This window comes from Falco peregrinus, chromosome 9, assembly GCF_023634155.1.
Source record: "Falco peregrinus isolate bFalPer1 chromosome 9, bFalPer1.pri, whole genome shotgun sequence".
NCBI classification, from domain to species: Eukaryota; Metazoa; Chordata; class Aves; order Falconiformes; family Falconidae; genus Falco; species Falco peregrinus.
This window is the reverse complement of record NC_073729.1, coordinates 21,121,953-21,140,969: the sequence shown is the minus strand read 5'-3', so window position 1 is coordinate 21,140,969 and position 19,017 is coordinate 21,121,953. Positions and strand designations below refer to the sequence as shown.

At 41.0% G+C, this 19,017-nt stretch overlaps 1 protein-coding gene across 5 annotated transcripts in view; it reads left to right on the top strand.

The window, feature by feature from the left end:
• The window catches only part of RMDN3 (regulator of microtubule dynamics 3), a 42,327-nt gene that overhangs the window by 18,232 nt on the left and 5,078 nt on the right, over window positions 1-19,017 (top strand). For all 5 annotated transcript variants that reach the window (XM_027795223.2, XM_055813462.1, XM_055813465.1 and 2 more), the window contains exons 7-10: window positions 12,742-12,817; window positions 13,644-13,721; window positions 16,004-16,102; window positions 18,047-18,100. In XM_027795223.2, coding sequence (XP_027651024.2) covers window positions 12,742-12,817; window positions 13,644-13,721; window positions 16,004-16,102; window positions 18,047-18,100 — 307 coding nt within the window. The remainder of the gene's footprint in view (window positions 1-12,741; window positions 12,818-13,643; window positions 13,722-16,003; window positions 16,103-18,046; window positions 18,101-19,017) is intronic.

Below are 19,017 nucleotides of genomic sequence, written 5' to 3'. Positions count from 1 at the left end.
TGTCTGGACTAGCTTTGGGATCTGCCCAAATATGAAGGAGAGCCCTTTCATGGATCTCTTGGGTCGTCTTGACATTAGATTTGGTACAAAGCTGTTATTGAAATCGCTTGCTCTTGGAAGCCAGCTGATCCCAAGAGAGCCATCTTTGCAGAGCTGGTCAAAACAGAACCGAGATTTGATCAGGGCTACACAGACAAGTCAGCCTTTGTGCAGTGGGACTGATCTCTGGCTCTGCTTGCCTTGTAGGCGCCACTTAGGAATGCAGAACTACGTGAGAGTTGTGTTGGGCATTTGATGTATTTAGTTCCTTTAGAAGAGACTTGTGTATTGCAGGCTGATTGATACTATACCAAGTGTTCTTAATGACTATACCAAGTGTTCTTAATGCCTGTATACCTCTGTCTTTATTACTTGATTCTTACTTTTGATATAGACAAAGTAATTCTCTGCTGTAATAGTAAAAGATCTCTGAACAGATAGGTATTGTATCCAACTAAATTGATTACTCCCTTAGCTGATGTCAGCTCATGAATAGGAGGACAGAGCAAGTTTGCAAGTCTGTTCTTGATTGCTTTCAGGGGTGGATGGAAGGGGCATTGATCATTGCACAAACCTCAGCGGTTTGCTGCTTAGGCATGAATATGTGAGAACCTCACAAATGAAGTGAGAGAAACAATCATGGCCTTGTTAGAATCCCCTGTCCATTTCCGTGTGGCTGTTTGCAGCAGGACTGCAAGCACGTAACAGCAGCTTTAGGGATCAGGGGAGGATAGCAAACTGTGTGTTTGCCTTGGCTTCTGCTCCTGTTGTTAATAGAAATATTGGAAGTACAACCAGAGCGGCGAGGGATTTCAGAGGTCCATCTGGGAAAATTTTTTCAGGTGCTTAAGTTGAATATTTCACACTAGAAATTAAATGCCATTTGCTGGCTGCTGAAAGCTTTCATTGCAGAAGTAATAAGCTTTGGCTTAAATTTTATTATATATGTTATAGAGAAGTGGGAGTAGGATACATTCTTTGGTTGGATGAGCCTCCGAAATGTGCCCTCTCTTCTAAAGACTGTCACTTTGGAGTGACTCGCACACTTGATAGCCACTAACTGTGTACCAGCCCTTTTCAATTCTGTTGGTACATCTGGCTGGCTGTGGGTAGATACCAGTTTTTTGAAAAGTGACAGCATTCCAGATACGACTTGAAGATAGCTTTAATTTTCTCAACTGGCAGTGTTTCAGGATTTAACTCTTGATGGATTGCTGCCCAGATCTGGCCAACATAAAATTATGTCTGGATTTATAAACTGAACATTTTCTGTTCTGCTGGTGGATTAAACAGGGAAGTTACTGACAATATAGATTAGGGGCAGAAGCGAATAGGAATAGGCATTAGAAGATATTTCAGAACTCAGAGGAGAGGAAAAATAGCATGCAGCCTGATAGCATCCCCCTGACTTGGGAGGTTCCCTCCTTTCTGCACCGGTGTTGGTACCCTGAGGTATCTCAGTGTCCCAAGCCACGGAGGAGTGGGAACACCAGAGAGGAGCCAAAGAAGAGGAAGTACTGAAAAGCAGGAGCAGGGACAAAAGAAATCTCAGCAGGGATCAATATTCCCTCCTTCTCTTGGAAATAGTGAAGTAACTTGACATTTACAGTCTGGGTTGCTTCTTATTTGTTAGGCATAAAGAAAAGAGAAGTTCTGGGAACTAAGACCTTAAGATTATGAGTATGTTTGTAGAAAGCTCTCACAGCACAGATGATAATACTACAAATGTGGTAAGCAACTCAAGCACTACAAAAGGCTTCAATTTGCAGCTCTTCTCATCAGTGTTGATGCAGGTAACTCCTTCCTTGAAAGCGCTAGTAGTTCCTGCAGTATTTTTTTTTTTTATATATATAGTTTGAACATCATGCTTGGCTCTGTCTGGGTTCTTTGCTGGTAGCTCTTGGGAGGACAGCTGAAACTGTGTCTTACTAAAACCAGAGGTTTAAATAAGCTTGAGGTCACCCCATAGAAATTGTATCTTCAGACTTCACTGGGGATGAATACATTTTGTTGTACGAAGAGAACACATGGTCCTTTCCTACCACCTCCCTCGGCAAACTAAAGATCTTCAGCAGATAAAGCCAACATAGAAACTGAACAAAACTGAAGACAAATTTTGTGTCCTAGATGAGGTAGCTAATGAAGAGTTTAACTCTTTGGGGATCAAGGAAAGACAGATTTCAGTGCAGGTAGAGAAGGGGATATTTCAGCCTTTCTTTTCTGTGGCATTCATTTGAATTTTGACTGAAATGACTAATGAAAATTAACTTTGGTTTTAGCTATGTGCCTGAGTAGACTCCTTACTGCCTAACACAGAACAACATAATTTGCCTGGTCGCTTTGGAACCTGAATATGTTGATAAGAATTTGAGTATGAAACAGAGCACTGATCCAGAAAGGTGTTTGGTTTCTAGTGTTTAAGGAATCAAGAACACAGAGTTGGGAGGGACCTCCAGAAAGTAATCTCGCTTACCTTGCAGTGGTGCACGCCAAGGTACTGACACTGAGCCTGATCCCTAAAAGCTTCTAGTGAAGGGGCTTGCCCTGTCCCCTTCTCTCCCCTCTCTCCTGTTTTATCAAGTAGTGTGTTTAATTCTGTGGATATTTTATATCTCTATGGATTTTTCCTGATACCAGCCTGAGCTTTGTTTTTACTTCTGTCCTCTCTAGACATGGAAAAAATGTTTAATGTGAGGCAGTATTTGTAAGAGAAATACAATAGTTGTTGTATTTATCCAGTCTTTTGAAAGAAAGCAGACATGCTTATCACAACCTTTTAGCATGGTGGTATTCTGCGAACCTCCTGTTGTCATTGCTGTCTCATGAACTCTATCCAACTTTTTTTTTCTTTGTAATTTGTTACTTAGAAATTGTATATAGTACTTTAGCTGAGGCTTGCTAGTGCGGCATCATGTTATTGCCATCGGCTTCTTATGATGTACTGTAACCTTTTTAAGTTTTCTCAGCAGCCCCCCCCCCCCCCTTAATTGATGAATTTTCTAGCATATGCTGGTCTGCAGCCTATTTTAAATTTAATCTCTACTATATTACCCAACTTAATGGAGTTATTTAATATCATCAGTGTTGTCAGGGGATTTTTTTGATACTCCATTCAATGTCCATTTGTTCACAGTAATTTTCAAAGAACAGTTAATAGCAGAAGAATTAGGGTAAAGGAGACTCAGGTAATTAATCACTCCCAAACAAATTTGTGTTTTTTTCTGATGGATGTTCTTCAGAACAGTTTAGACAGACCTCCAGTGATGAACCTCCCATGTTCACCCTCCAGTGAAATGCAGATCAACATTAAATCGGTTACAGTGATACCATCTTTCCTTTGTTTGCTTACAGGAATGTCACAAAAAGGATGCCAACGATCCTAGAACTTAACATACATCAGTCTGTCTTTTTTTTTGGTCCTCATTCATTTCTCTAAAAGCAGGAGGTGGAGTTTATTTTGATATTCTCTTCTTGTCTCTTACTGGCAAGACTGGGAATTCAAGTTGCTAGAAACTTCTGTATCCCATCTGTTGGTGCAAAGCACAGAAATTAAAGACAGTACCAAGCATCTGAGCAGATTTTCTGTCTGTAACTGGAAGCAGTTTTGAGTGATCACCTGAATTCATCCTGAGATTCCTAGGGCTGCACTTCTCAGTCTTCCAAGTTGAGGTACTATTTTAGGTGATGTTCTGCTTCAAGGTGGTATGGGAATTAGTTTGTGTGTGTTGGGCTTTTGCTTTCACCTCGGAGTATCTTGGTCAAATAAAGTAGTCCTTGTGGAACTGATTGCTGTTGGAGAGGGTGAGGCTTTGTGTGTGTAGCAGGCTTTGGCTGCTTTTGCAGAGGGACGGGGGTTGTCGTGAATTGCTTCTTTTGTGTGTTCTTCTTGGTTCCACTAGAGCAAAGCTGAGCAGTTTACTTGGCAGACATAAGCCATCATCTGCCTCTGCTGTGCAATAAGTAACAAAAATAAAAATAAAAAAACCAACAGTACTGTCTCAAAAAAAAAATTAAGTTTTCATATAAAATAGTAAAGACCTTCATAAAAATCCCTGGGCATTTGGGATGCCTGTTCGGGTGGCAGTGGGATGATGTTTGGGCTGCTATAGCTGTGGCTCTTGTGCATTCTACTACCGAGTCAAATTCATATGAGGTCTCCTGCAGTTGTGTAAGTAACGCTGAAGTCATTCCCAAACTGTCATCCGGAGCAGTCACGAGAAGCCTGCAGAGGGCTTTTGGCATAGTTTTGCTCGCAGTTGCCACATCACTTCAGCTGGAGCTATGTACCCGGTTACTTTTTCCACCAAATTGTGCAAGCATGTGATAGAGGACAGCTACTTAAAAATAAAAGGTTTGGAGTGGATCTGTGGGAGTTTTAAGAAATGATATTTTAATTTTTTTCCACTTTCTCACCGTATGTACATACCTGCAGTTAAGATCAGTATACCAGTCTCTAGATGAGGAGATACACAGTTTAATTATGGTGTATTGAGCAAAAAGTTCACACTTGCAAGTGAAATAATTATACTGGTAAAAAACAGAACCAAACCACAATTCCATGGTGTTCCCAAACTAGCCTGTCTAGGAAATTTCAGGGGTGAAAAGAAGAATAATAATTTTTTAAAAAAATAATAATGACACTTCCAAATAATCGTGTATGCTAGTTAAATCTGAGAGGTCCTGTTCCCCTGAGTTAGATAAAAGATAAATAGGTTTCCTTGAGCTAGCCGTTGCTGGATGACACTCTTGACATGAAATGCAAGAGCTTTAGCGATTTACAGCACCATTATTTACGGTTTTAGAGCACTAAGTGAAGATTAATATATACAATTAAAAATTTTGAGGGAAAATTTTTACTTGGTGAGTATACAACATAGTAAATATCCAGAAAAATATGGAGCTGTGGAGCTAAGAGCAACTGGCTGTTGTGAAAGCTGAAAAATCTGCTAAGATGCTGAGAGGGAGGGAATGGCATATATGGCTGTGTGGTAACCAAGGTAAAACCCCCCAGACTTACGCAGTTCATAGTAGCTGCGGATAAGAATGTTTTCCCCCCTGCCCAAGAACATACTGTGCAGCAAAAATATGTGGGATTTTGGATTATTTGATATACCCAAAATTATAGCTTTTTTTTAAAACTAAAAGGATAGAACTAAAAAAACTTATATAGGAAGAGAACTAAGAAGTAATCTCATTTAGGTGGTAATATCCAGATACCTACTATGTTTGTTTAATACCAGGATGCAAATTCTACTACAGAATTGTTGTGCTGCGGGATGAGTGTTGAATGTTATAAAAACATAAATCAGATATATCAACAGATAAACAGAGGATCTCTGTGAATTTAAATTCCATGTAGAAATAGAAAATGTGTTAACACTAGTTGGCTTGGATAGTGACACGCAAGCTAAAGAAAACTACGGAGCTCAGAGTATCTTTTGGGGCAGAATTCACAATAATGTGAGAAGACTATTCTCCTTTGTGCTTTCCCCCAAGGCTTGATAAGCATGTCATGTTGGAGCGTAATGTAGCAAATTTTTTTGTGTGATTTTTTTTTAATTTTTTTTTTTAAATAAGCACCATAAAAGATATGGTAAGATGATGATAATGTCCTGGAGTGTTAAAAGCAGTGAAACGGGTCTTGATTTGGCAGTGAGCAATGGATAGGGTCTGGTTCAAGGTGTTACAAAAGCAAACCCACTTTATAGTCATTACCATAAAGTACTGAGATAGAACATCCTTGTAGGAGCATGGGAAGGGTTTTGGTGCGTAGTGATAACTTCAAAAGAAATGAAATGTCTATGAGGAAGCTTGAGTACAGGAAGAGCTATAGGAGTAAAGTGCTTGCAGATGATTCAAAGCTTGTTTAAAGGCAGAGTTTTAGAGGTTCAGAATAACTAATAAGCTACTCATTAACGAAAATAAAAGAAGCCTTTAATCATAGTACCTTTTTTATTTCCTTTAAACAGCAGAGGAGACTATTAGAATTACAAGAAGACATCTTTCGATGTCCTGTGCACAAAGGAAAGCAGAACAGGGAGGGAAGTCTAGCAAGCTAAATTAAAATCACTACTAAAATGTTTCAGAGGTGGTAAAAAACCAGAACTGTTACCAGAAATTGAGAAATACTAGCTGTGATACATAACTAATGGCTTAAATTTGCATCACTGAGAGCAATAAATGTAGTGCTGATCTTTAAAGGGTAATTAGATGATCAAGGAAACTAACAACTCACCCAGCTTCCTTGCCTGCCCTGTCGCTTAAAGCTATTTTAAATATAAGTTGGAGGCTAATAGTGTATGCCACCTTCACGAGAAAACACAACTGTTATACAGAAATGCCTCACAGCGTGGGTGAGGGTGCCAGCCCACCAGTACTGTGTGCTTGGAGTTTCAGAAGTCCTGGACAAATTCCGTCGTGCAAGTCTCGGAGTGGGACTGAGCTATTATGAGTAAACAGCGTTGGCTGAATAGCAAGCTAAAAATGGGAAACAAGGGAAGATGTGCTCTGCTTTCAGAGCTGGGGGAGGTTACCAAGTGTGCCAGGATGTGTACTATTAAGCATATTCATAAACAGAGGGAAGATGTGAGCTCAAACTGACTTCAGAAAGTTGCAGAAGGATGTCTTCCATCAAATCAGTGTGCAGGTGGTGTTGGTAGAAGCAAAGTAATAATCACAGGTTAAAAGCATTCCTAATTATGCATGTACAGTGATGGTCTTTTAAAACAAGAGAAATTGTGTCTTAATTAAGCAGTTATTTGAAAGTGTTCACTCCTAGGCATCAAAGGGCAAAGTATGGGTTGAAAGAGGAGAACCAGGAAAGCATCTTTATTCACGGTGCACATCTATAGTACATCTACATGGCAGTTTCCTTTTTGGAATAGATAAAATATCAGGAAGGTGATAAGAATGATTAAAGGTATAAAAGAAAGCTTAGAGGAACAATTAAATAGACTGGATTTTTCAGCTCCAAAGCAAGTGAGCTGAACTTCAGGTTCCTCATGAAAGCCTTGACAAAAGCTGGGTGCTCTCCCAGCTTTGTGAGCGATGGCTCTGCACCTTTCCCCATGTTAAGCTGTTTCCAGTAGTGCACACAGAAACAGGATAGTGGGCCGGGGTGACCTCTGGCTTGATCCAGCATAGCTGCTCTCACGTGGCAAAATATTTTCAGGCTTCATCAAAAGGTGTGCCAGGAAAAATAATAATATAGCAAGTATGGCAGGTTTCTTCTCTTTAGAATAACTTGTCATCTCTGTAACGGACAGTTCAAACAAGCTGTGCAGATTTGATGTTCAGTGACCTTGGTTGGAGTGATGCCAGGCAAGATCTAGAATATTTCGTTGACACTTTTCCGTGCAGTACCTGTAGCTCAGGTGGCCTGTGATGTGTTGAAGCTTTAATTATAATGTAAGACCAAGCCTGCTCCTGCTCTGTAGGAAGCAGAAGCCGATCTTCCCCTGAAAGGCTGCGGTCCCCAGCAAGACTTCAGAGGAGGAGCTGCTGCAAAGTCTTTCACACAGTAAGGATAGAGTCTTAAAATGGCTTACCCGAGATGTGTGCTCTTAGGACAGTGGTTCAGGCAGTGGCTCTAGCCACATTGCAGGTAGTGTTTAATTTATCAAGACAATCTAGTGTGGCTCATCAAGTATGAGGCTGCGAGCGCCAGCAATGCACAGGAAATCAAGTTTGCTATCGCTGGCCGCCTGTTCTAGAGTGAGGAGCTTAGGTGTTCATGTGAAAGGAGCTTGCTGTGCCCAGGGACTCTCAGAATATTTGAAAGTTTGGAACACAGATGTGTAAAGAATTTCTTTCTGCAAGGAGGTGGTGTCAGGCTTCTGAAACACAGAACCAAAGCAAACCCTGGGCAGATGAAGCACGAGCAACAAACCCTGTACAGCAAAGCTATGTAATTATGTGCATGCAAAGAGGACTTCATCTTTACCTACTAACTGTTTAGAAAGTGTGAATGACATGGATGTAGTGCCCCGTGTGGATCATTTAAAGGGTAAGACGTTTGATGTCTCAAACCTCTTTGGGCAGTAGCCAATTTTCAGAATATATTAAATGAAATGTTATTAAAGAGGTGGTAGAAAGCATCCTGAAAAGTGTTCCTCTATACATACCTGGGGGTTTTGGTTGGTATGGGTTTTTTTTATTGGGTTTTTTCTGGGTGTTTTGGGGGGCTTTGTTTTGTTGGGTTTTTTTTTTACAATTTAAGAGTAGCTGTAAGTATTTTTGTGAGTCAGAACAGAGGTGAAGCCAATGTTAATCATGGCAGTTTTTTATGTGATCCCTTAATGTGAAAGAACATGTATAAAATTTTAATCCCGGTGGAAAATTGAGACAGTGACAGTAGAAAACCAATGTTTCTTTAATCTAGAACATGATTTATTGTGCTTAAATTTCTAGCATACATGCCATCATCGTCGATTACCCTTTTCAGCAGGTCTGTACATTACAGATTTGCTATCTCTGCCTAAGTCTTGGGGTTTCTTACACCTCAAACTGGGCTTTTATCTCCCATGTCAAGCCAGCGGGGCTCTTGATGAATTCTTACCCTTATCTGGGAAGATGTATGACCAGCAGTGAACACAGCAGTGACGTGGCTTTCTACAAAGTAAACCAAAGTTTATCGATACTCAGCTGGCAACAGCCAGACTTACGCTGCTGGCAGGGCAAAGCCAGGCTTAGGCTTCGGACTTACGTGTGGTGGGAAGTTAATGCAGAAACTAGGTTGTTCATACAGAATGTAGAAACTCTCCCGTATGGATGTTCATAGCCTGTAGGGAAGGGAGATCTGGTTGTGCCACTGGAGAACAGGGCTACTAAGCATAGCCAAATGGGGAATTATTTCAGTTTAACTGATGCTCTGTGAATTTACACCCTGGCCTCCTCACTGAGCTCTCCATGCAGACAAAGCCTGGAGGAATACTTCTGCCTTCCTCGTGTTTTCCTTCGATCTTGTCTCCCCTTAGGAAAGCCCAAGCTCTTTAAGACCAGACAGTCGTTAATTTCAGGTTAAGTCACTGGGAATTCTGCTGTCTCTCCCAAAGTACTAATTCCTAAATTAATGATTATTTTAATTTTTGGTGTGTTGCAGTCCAAGTACTTTCATGCTACTTATCTGTCTCCTTCTTGTTCTCAAGTGAAGAGAGTAGTCAGTGCACAGGAAGGTGAAAAACTGGTAATGCTCATAAAAAATTGAGAGGACTTCTAAATTCTTTTATCGAGATGTGTATTTTGGAGCTTTGTTTCTCCAGATCATTTACTTGATAAAGGGTTTTATTCTTCTAGCTTTTATCTGACTCTGGTGGGTGAAAGTTGAGCTCTGAGAAGGATTTTTAATCTTCTTGTCTGTGTATGATAAAACTTCTTTCTTGATTTACTGGCAGTGCTGCTTGAATGACACTGAAGAATTTTTACAAGCTAGCCTTGATCTGTTCAGTTCACAGCTAATGCTGATTGAATAGGAATGTGTTCTAGCTCATTAGTTTGTTGGGTGTTGCAATGAAAAATTAGTTAAATATGTATGAAGCAAATTTTGATGTCAATAAAAGGAAAGAACTTCGGTGCCTTCATGCTGTTGTCACTGGTCAGACTTTCCTGTTTGGCTCATCTTCAACAATACAAAGCACACTCTATTTCACTTTTATCAGTTGGCTGCAGAATTGCTGCTTCGCCTCACTTCTTTCCCCTTTTCCTTTTATTCTCCTTTGCCTTGCAGTTTCTTTTTAATTTCCTGATTGTCTAATGCAGAGAGAAGCACCAGCACACCCAGCTAGCGAGTCTTTGAAACAGTTAAAAGAGATAAGAGATGTATTTGGGTTGGCAAACCATGCTGGCCATGGAGCTGGAGGTGCTGGGCTGTGCTGAGCTGTGTTTTGTGCTCAGAGGCCAGGAGTCCTGCTTCGATGGGAGTCAGCCAGAGTGCAGCATCGAAAATGAAGTTTCTTCAGAGCTCTGTGTCCCAAGCTTGGGGATTTAAGCTGGAAGAGCAGAGGGTCTCTCATCTGGTAGTATCTGCTTCCACAGAGTTTATTTTCTAATAAATGGGGAAATGTTACTGAGCTGAGATTCATACGGGAACTTGCAGTTTGACCAGTGTCAGCAGCTTAATGAGTAGTTCTGGTTAATAATTAGTCAAGGGATATCATAATACAAGGTTTTGGTAACTGCTGAGACATCAATCTGCACAGTGCTTCAGAGGTTACATCTTGTTTACAGAAGATGAAAATCCCCTTCCCAAACTCGTTATTTTTAATCTATCCTGTTACTGCTGGTCAGTCCTCCTGAACTCAGCAATGCCTCTTGTGACACTCATCCCAAGGCGTTTCACCAGATGAACTAGAATAAATAGCTCCAACAAGCCAAGCTAAACAAGCAGAAGAGAAAAAAGCAGAAAACCATGTTGGTACTGCTGAGCGAGGAAGGGAAGCCGGGATCTGAAGACCTCCAGAGCCTAAAATCTCAGAACCACAAAGTCTTGTGTATGAAAATCACCCGCAGGCTGGTGCCATCGGACCTCGAGGCACAAGCTGAAAAGGAAGGTTCATGCAAAGGGCTGAGACCAGCAAAGCTGGGTTGAGTAGTGTCATCTGGGACTGCAGGGAAAAAACAGTTCAGGCATCTCTTAGCATTTTTTTTTTCTTTCTTAAAAAATTATTTTATTTTCATGACACAAAGATAGGACTACTGTTTACTGCTTATTTTATGTAACATCTCGCCACGCTGTTAAAAAAAAACCTGGTATTTATATTTCTTGACAGCTGCATATCGCACCACTTGATGTTTATATGTTTGGTGGAGAGATCCGACTGAACTAGCCCAGTGTCCTGTTGGACTTGCTGCTGCTTTGAAGGGGCTCGTTAGGCTTTCGCTGGGGAAGGATGGGGTGATATAAAGGGAGGTTATGCAGCAGTTTAGCTTCTATTTCAAAAAGGCATGGTGTTCCCCTGTTTTGTTGCAGAACCTTAAACTTGACCTAATCTTATTTAATGCCTGCCCATGTATTCAGTAGCTTAAACAGTATGGTTATAGGAGCTATATTCTGACAAGTTCCTATATGTTAGACAGGGCTACAGACTGTATGATGTATTGTATAGAAATATTTTTATCTTGTGATCTTAGAAAATAAGCCTTTTGTTGGCTTGTATTTCTAAACCGAGTCATGTTGTGGTTAAGGGTATTTAGCACAGGCTGATGTTTGTTGTGAAACAAAACTGGAGGAGATCATAAAAACATTTACTTCAGCATCTGTAAGGGACAGATTGTGTCAGTGCAGCTGTGAACTTTGTCAGTGGGAGAGAATGGATTTTACCCAGTTAAGACACTGATCTAGTAATCTTTTCCGGTATCGTGAAAAAATAAGAATTTTAGAACTGAACCAGAGGGTTTTTTCCCAATAAAATTAGCATGTTAAAAGAATCAGATTTAATGAAAAATTCTAAATAATCAGGAGGTGCAACTTCTTTGTATTGTAGCTGACACATTGAAAACTTAGTTCAGGCAAGAGCAATGAGGTGTGAAATGTTTTGTGGGGGGGTTTTTTGTGACACTGAAGGAAGTGTGGAGACTCAGAAGTCTTCTGACAAATTCCTGCATGAACATCTGTTGTGGTTAGCTGTCACCAGGGGTGCTTTGGGATATGGTGTGTTGAGATGAGACAGAGTATCCAGCAGCACTGGGATGTGGATGTAGTAAAGAAATCTCGAGGTTTCCTTGCATCTTTCTACTTTTCAGCTTTGTTTTTTTTGAAAAAACGAGACTTGTGTTATTCATTTGTCCATCTGTTGCACCTAATATTTTTTGAGCCATAGTCAGAGAAGAGTGAGGAAGCCTCTTCCGTTCCCACAGCTCTTACCTAAGTGGGATGGCAGAGGTCAAAGACCAAATCAGCACAGCTGAAATATCAGTTTGCATTGAATCACACACCTCCACAGTTTGGTTTTTTTGTTTCTTGGGAAGCAGTGGAGGGAGGGAGGGCATTTGAACCTCTGTGGTGCAGGGCAGTGAGATGGGAGGGTGCAAATCCATGGATAATTAACCTTCCTTAACTTTCACAGCTCATGAAACAACTGATTTTGCTAGGGCCTATGCTTCTCAGGCTCACAATTTATGATCTCTTACTGGACAACACTAAATGGCTTTGCCCTTTCAACATGTTATTTTTCTTCCCACGTTTGGTGGCCGTGTTGGGCTGCAGGATATAGGTAGGTTTTCACGATCTTTTCCCTTGAAGTAGATGGCAGCTGTGCTATAGATTGGGTGTTTCGTATGGAAGATCACTGTGCATCTTAGAGCTTTTCATAGTTCTGGCTCTCGCTGCAATAGCATTTATTCTTCAGTGCTCTGTGCTTTGACACAGTTTTGTTGCTGAGTGAAGAGATTTAGGGCGTAGAAGTGTGCTGCTCCTGTTTTATGTAGAACAAGGCTTTCCAGCCATCACTGCAAGGAATTTTTGTCTCACTGTCAATCCATTCCTGTTGACTTGCCAACATCATTCAAGCTAATTCCTTCTTGTGCACTACATTTCTTACTGCATATGTCTCTTCCCTGTAAAAGATGTACAGTATTCCTTGTTTTCCCCAGTAAGTTGTGAAGCTTTAATGCACTTACATATCTTCCTTTTGAAGGTAGCAACAGAATACAAATGTATATTTTAAACTGCCTGCTTGATTTCATGCAAATGTCTCCTCTGTGTAGGTATGCTATTCTTTGTGGGCAGTTATCAGAACATGAGAGTATTCAGAAGCGCATTCAAATCGGATATGTTTTTAAGGTGAGTAGGAAGGATGTGCTGGTTTTTGTGTAAATGTTGAACAATACTTATTTCTGTAGTAATAAATTAGGAAAATTGGCTCCAGCTCTTGTTAAGGAAGCGATAGGTCTTGAAGAGATGCTGTGAGTGGGAGGTGTGGACTGACGAAGGTGACTCCAGCGACATGTAATGGGGGTGACAGGTCTGGCTCTGCACTTTTGCACACTGTAATCTCAGAAAAAAGAAGAGGAAGAGTCTTGCAAATAAAATGTCTGTATATGGTGAGACTGAGAACTCCTAACATCAAATTACAATGTGGTAGTAAGATGGAGCAACAACTTTTCTTCAGTAACTGTCTGTGAGCGTGCTCGCACCCTCCCCTAAATGCAAAGCAGTTATTTCTCAAAGAGGATTTAATCTTCCTGAGGTTCCTTTATTTGCTTTTTATCCACAGCAGGGATGTTACAGGGTAAGAGAATGTGCCTGGAACAGTTCCTACAGAACAGGCCCCGTATAATTTTTGCCTTGTCAGCTGTCGATGTGACTAATGAGTTGATTCTGTCAAAGCTCTGAAAAGGTGGTAGAACAAAATGAAGGGCAGCTTCATTTTTTTTATTATGTATAGTAATTCTTGTCTCTGAGACTCATAAAATGCTGGTTTTCTGTGTTCACTGAAACAGTTTTTAAGAAAATTTGGAATCTCTTTGTAGCTGTCATTTTGTTGGTCACTGACACTTAACTTGTGGACTTCTTCCTTTCCTCTTTCCACGTTTGTTCATCTGCTGTCGTGAATATTGTGTTCGCTTATAACAAAAATATAATGTGTGTTGGTGATGGTTTTCCATAGGAGCACATTGATAAGGCGATTGAACTGAAACCAGAGGATCCAAAGTGTTACTATCTCTTGGGCAGGTGGTGTTACCAGGTAAAATAGTTTATTACTACTTACTGCTGTTTTCTTCCTCCTTGGAATTTAAATCATCCCTGTTTAAATGAAAGAGAGATGGATTCAAACCACCAGCTTAAGGACTGAGGACACTCTTTGGTGGCTGAACTCAGATATTGTATCGGAAAGTACAGGTGTGGGAATGTCCTGGTTGCTTGGAGAAGTAGTTTAAAGGGTGTGCTTGCATGGGATCGAGAAGCTCTTCATTTCAGTCGTGAAACAGTGCCAGGTAAAACACTCCACTGATGAATACTGTTAACTCATTGTATTCAGAAACCTCTTACGATGTAAAAGCTCATGTTCTTGTATGTGTGGCACCTCCATGCTTTTATAAAAGCACTGCTGAAACTGTTGTCTGCCAGGACACAGTGAATTCGGAATCTCTCAGCTTTCCATCGAAGTGTTTTCTGAACTGTAATTGAGAAGTCTTAGGCAGTCCACCTCCCTCTTGTCTGCCTCTTACTAAATCTAAAATGTATACCTTCATACTGGTGTTACCACTCAAAGCACTCTCTTACAAATGCTACAGGTTTTTAACAAGAGTTTATGTAAGTTCATAGGCGAGAGGGACTACAGAAACACTGAGCTGGTGATTGGGACAAATGCCAGCTGAGCCCATTTCCAGCGGGTTGCTCTGTGCTAATGATCAAAGGCCAGAAGAAGGTATAGAAAGGCCAGTGGTACTGAACACACACTGATGTTTTAAGAAGCATGAAGAGAGTGGTTTCATATTGGCAATGTCATTTGCTCTTTGGCAACATCATTTGCTCTTGCTATTGTAATACTTTTGCCCCTGAATCAATAAAAGGCTTTAAAAGTACTTGGTGTACCTCTGTGTGATAAGAGTAAAAGCTGCTGGGGCATTTGCAGTTTCATTTATATATTGCCACTATTCTGCGTTTCATTTTTCCCTCTGCTTTTTGTCTCTTTCCTAGAGGGAAGCTGTTTGCTTGAAGTGTTATTTCTGAGCTGCTCTGAATTGGAGCTCTGAAGGGTTCAGGGCCCTGGACATAGGTTTTAGTCACTGCAGGTGAAATGGCAAAAAATGGATTAGAAAAAGTACTAGATGCAAACTAGCTTACTGTTCCCTGTGCTTTACTTAGTGAAAAACTACCTTCAGTTCTTTAAGCACATATGGATGTGATCAAGGACATTTCAGGGCTGGCAAGAGCTGCTGCGCACAGTATATCTGTATAATATTTAGCATGTGTTTCCTCTGCCTTTGCTATGCAAAGTATTGGAGGTATTAGAAGTAAGCGTGCCGGCTGCTTTCTATTTCTTGACAGGGAGAAGCTTGGAGTCAAATACCATAAATCAGATTTAGTGCCTATAAAAAGAAGTAAGAGTTTGCAGTAAATATCTACTTTTCAGTTTATACAATTTGAAAGTGCTTCGCTACTGTCAAAAATGAAGTCACATTGCAGAGGCTGTAGCTGAATTGACGCTGTTAATTACAGAGGAGCAGTGAACTAAACTAGTGGAAGCTCGTAGCTCTTCATTCTGTTATGGACTTGCTACTCAGCCTTACTGCTCTTAGAGCTGCTAAAGCTATGAAACAAAACCAGATGTATGCAGAAATACGTTAGTGCTTCTGCTATTCTGCATTATAAGAATTATATAGCATTAAACCAAGAAGACATTATCAGAAGTTACAGTCCTGTGCGTCCTTTCCCTCATGGAAGTTTCAGGGTGTTTCTTATTAGAGAGAGGAGCTGGGAGCAGGAGAATAAGTTTTCATGAAATAATTATTATAGCTACCTGTTTCTCAAGATGTGAGTATCTGTTGGTGGGAAGACTTTAGCCTGCCTCTCGAGGGATCTTTGTATGGGGAGAACACATACAAGGTTGCAGCTGGCGATGGGAGGGTTCCGTACGTGCATTTTCCCCGATGCATCTCTGGGAACTGCCAGCAACTGGTGTGGCTGCAATGTGGCGGTTTGGGATTTTGGACCACCCGCACTGTTGCGTGCCTGTAATATCCAGTTGTAGAGACAGAGACAAATCTTACTTTGAGCATTGTGCATGTGGCAGCTGATGTACGGAATTGCAAAAGCTGACTTGGTATAAGGAAAAGCACATCAGGTTTAATTCTGTGGCTGGACTTGGGTACTTGTCCAGAATCTGCCGACACTACCAAGGTCCTTGGCTTTCTCTCAGGTGCATGAGCCAGCTACAAGAAACTGGATAGTTCCTTGTCTGTATACTTTTGCATATGCTGTGTCTCTAGAGGGGTTGACAGTTTCATCTTACTGTCTCTGCAGGTTTCCCACCTGGGGTGGCTTGAAAAAAAGACTGCTTCTGCTTTGTTTGAAGCCCCTCCTACAGCCACTGTACAGGACGCGCTGCAAAACTTCTTACGGGTAATGGGATCTGATAAGCAAGAGCATTGCTAACCTGCCAAATGCAATCACAAGTGTGGAACTGGAGTATTTGTGTTCTGCTTAAACTTAGTGCTTTCCCAAGTGCTCCATGATACATCTCCATTGACTAGAACCTGTGGAGAAAAAGCTGGTGAAAGGAAAAATTGTGGAGCCTCTGTTATAGAACAGCCAGACAGAAGAAAGTGATTTTGAAGACATCGGAACTAGACCCAAAGTGTTCAGAATTAGTTTTAAGGGTTTTGGTTTTCATTTTAAAAGCTGCACAGTGGAGTGATTCATTGCTTGATATTAAAGGCATATGGCCTGCTCTTTCAGGGTCTGTAAGATCTGTTTGAGGTCATCTCTGGGAATGCTTGTGTAGATACATTCTGTCTTGATTTCTCTCAGAATGTTTTATTAAAAGGCTGTCTGATGAGGTCAGACTCAGCTTCAAACATTTTAAGACAACTACTTTAAGGTTTCAGGGGCATATTGCTTATGTATTTCTAGAAAGCAGTTCTTCAGAGTACTTCCTGCTTTGTGAGAGTCCTGCCCTCTGAATGGCTTCTTTTCGTCCTCCCATTGATGAAAATAAATTTAAGATCTGGTCTGAGTCACATTTTTGAGCATACAGCTCTTGTTGCAAGGGTCTGCACAAGATGAGTTAAGCAGACTGTCTTTGGCTGTGCCTGAGAACTACTCTTGAGCACCTCTGATGAAGTGTTACAGAAACAAATTGCCCTACCACTTTATAACTCATAGGTTGGGTCAGCAGTTCTGGAAAGTGTCAGGGAATGTCATACTTATTTCAGTTTCTTAGGATTTTGCCAAAATGTTGTTGTTTGAGAGGGGGTAGGTGGTAGGTATCAGCCCTAGGCAACTGACTTTTCAGCCAGAGTGGTTAAATCGTTTCAGAAGTAAGTTTGAGGCAAAGTGTTTTGTTTCTTTTCATTAGAAAGAAAAACAGCTTGTCGCTTTTATTGATGAGTTGGGACAGTGCTGCAGTTTGAAACAGGAACTTGTATTTTCTGAGGTTTAGCTTTGGTCAGATATGTAGATTTTCAAAAGGACACAGAAGCGTCCCTCTGGAAGCTAATTACCCCCGAACAAGTGTGCTTCCTGTATGCTCACAGAGTCTGTTTCAGCTTTCAGCCACAGTTGGCACGCTTCAGGGGAATGGAAATCTTCTGGCAAATTGCAGCTCTGGGTTAGTCACAAGCTGAACTAGATCTAAGGTCAGACAACAGAATTAAGAGGATGAACACTGTCTGTCTTGTGCTCTCGGTGCTTCCTCTGATGTCTGGGGCCAAACATCTTGGTAGAGCACATTGGGGAGTTTGCGTGAGGGTGGGATAGAGGTCAGGCCAAGGGTTCTTGATGGGAACATACTGGAATAAAGTTACTTGGAGAGCGGTAACTGTAGCTGAGTGAATGGAAGAAGGCAGGGGGACATGAGTAACTAGGAACCTGGGAATTAGTAGCCAGGAAGGAGAAGATGAAAAATTGGGGGAAGATTCCTGAGATTTGGCACCAGTATATTTGGGAAAAGCCCAAGTGGGTGAGACTGCATGGGCAAGGAGGTTAAAAATAGTGCATGCACATGTGCAAGTGGAGGTTGTCAGGCTGGTTCTGAGTTTCCCTTAGCTTCTGAGTGCTTGACTTCACCTCACTGTTCTTTCATGGCGCTTAGATTTGGTGAGAGTGTGAATGTTGTTCGTTGAGTCACGGGCACTTTTTTATGAGAATCTGAGGACTGTACTAACCCAGCCAGGCAACCCTATGAAAAACTCTTACACTACTGATTTACAAAAGTAGGGTTTAGTAATTTTTTTTTTTCTTTTTTAAGAGATGCAGCAAGCCTGATGTAAGCATTAACTATGTCCTTTGCACATCCTAATGTCTGCTCCCCTCTGCCTGCTGCACCCTCCCCTCTGTCCTTTATAGGTTGAAGAGCTCAGCCCAGGATTTTCCAAAGCAGGACGAGTATACATTGCCAAGGTAACCAGTCACTTGTTGCTTTCTTTAGATCAGTCACATGCTCCTAGGATAAGATTTGTATTAAAAAATTACCTTTGGCTGTAAAGTGCTATGGACATGTAAATTACTTCATGCAGAAGCAAGATTTTGTAAGATGATAATGTTCCTAAAAAAGGTCAAATCATCACCTAGTGTGGAGACATTACAATTCAGGGAGGATATTGCCTTTGAGTCATCCAGCGGAGCACCCTTCTTGTTTTTTAAGAGATCAAATTCTATATAAAACAGCACTGGTAACTGGTAAGCCACAGGCTGGAGGTTTAATACCGCCACCACTATGGACTTCTGTGGTGTGTACAGAAAGTGTCATGGGGAAAAGTAAAGGATAAAGTATGTCTCTATCTTACCAGGACAGATGGGAGTCTTGAGTGATGATTAAATACACCACGAGTGCCTGGAGCTGGAGCTCCAAAGTTCTTTTTGTTTGCGTTGAGGGAATAATTGGTTTTGAACTCTTAAATGTTAAAAGTTGCTGCTTAATACCTACAGCCTCCAGTTGGAGTCTAGTTTAAAGTCCAAATAGCTTTAGAAGTATTAGCCAGAGTGGGCGTAGCAAAGAGTAGCTGTAGTCATTCTCTGTGAAATTCCTGAATTCCCAGTGTCCCAAAGAATGTGAATTTTATCAGGGTAGCGTGCAAGTCATAGGATCTGCTTGGTCTGGAATACATTATTACTGGAACCTAGGTGCAAAACTTATTCCACAATAAGCATCTCATTAAAGGAGAATGAAGGTGATAGCAGAGGAGGAAGACCTAGCAAGAGGTGTAGTAGCCTTCACACCAGCTGGATTTTGTCTTTGATGTATTGCAGCTCACTGTGTGTATTTAGTCATGAGTCATCTGTTAGATAAAATCAGATACGTATTTGTAAATCAGCTA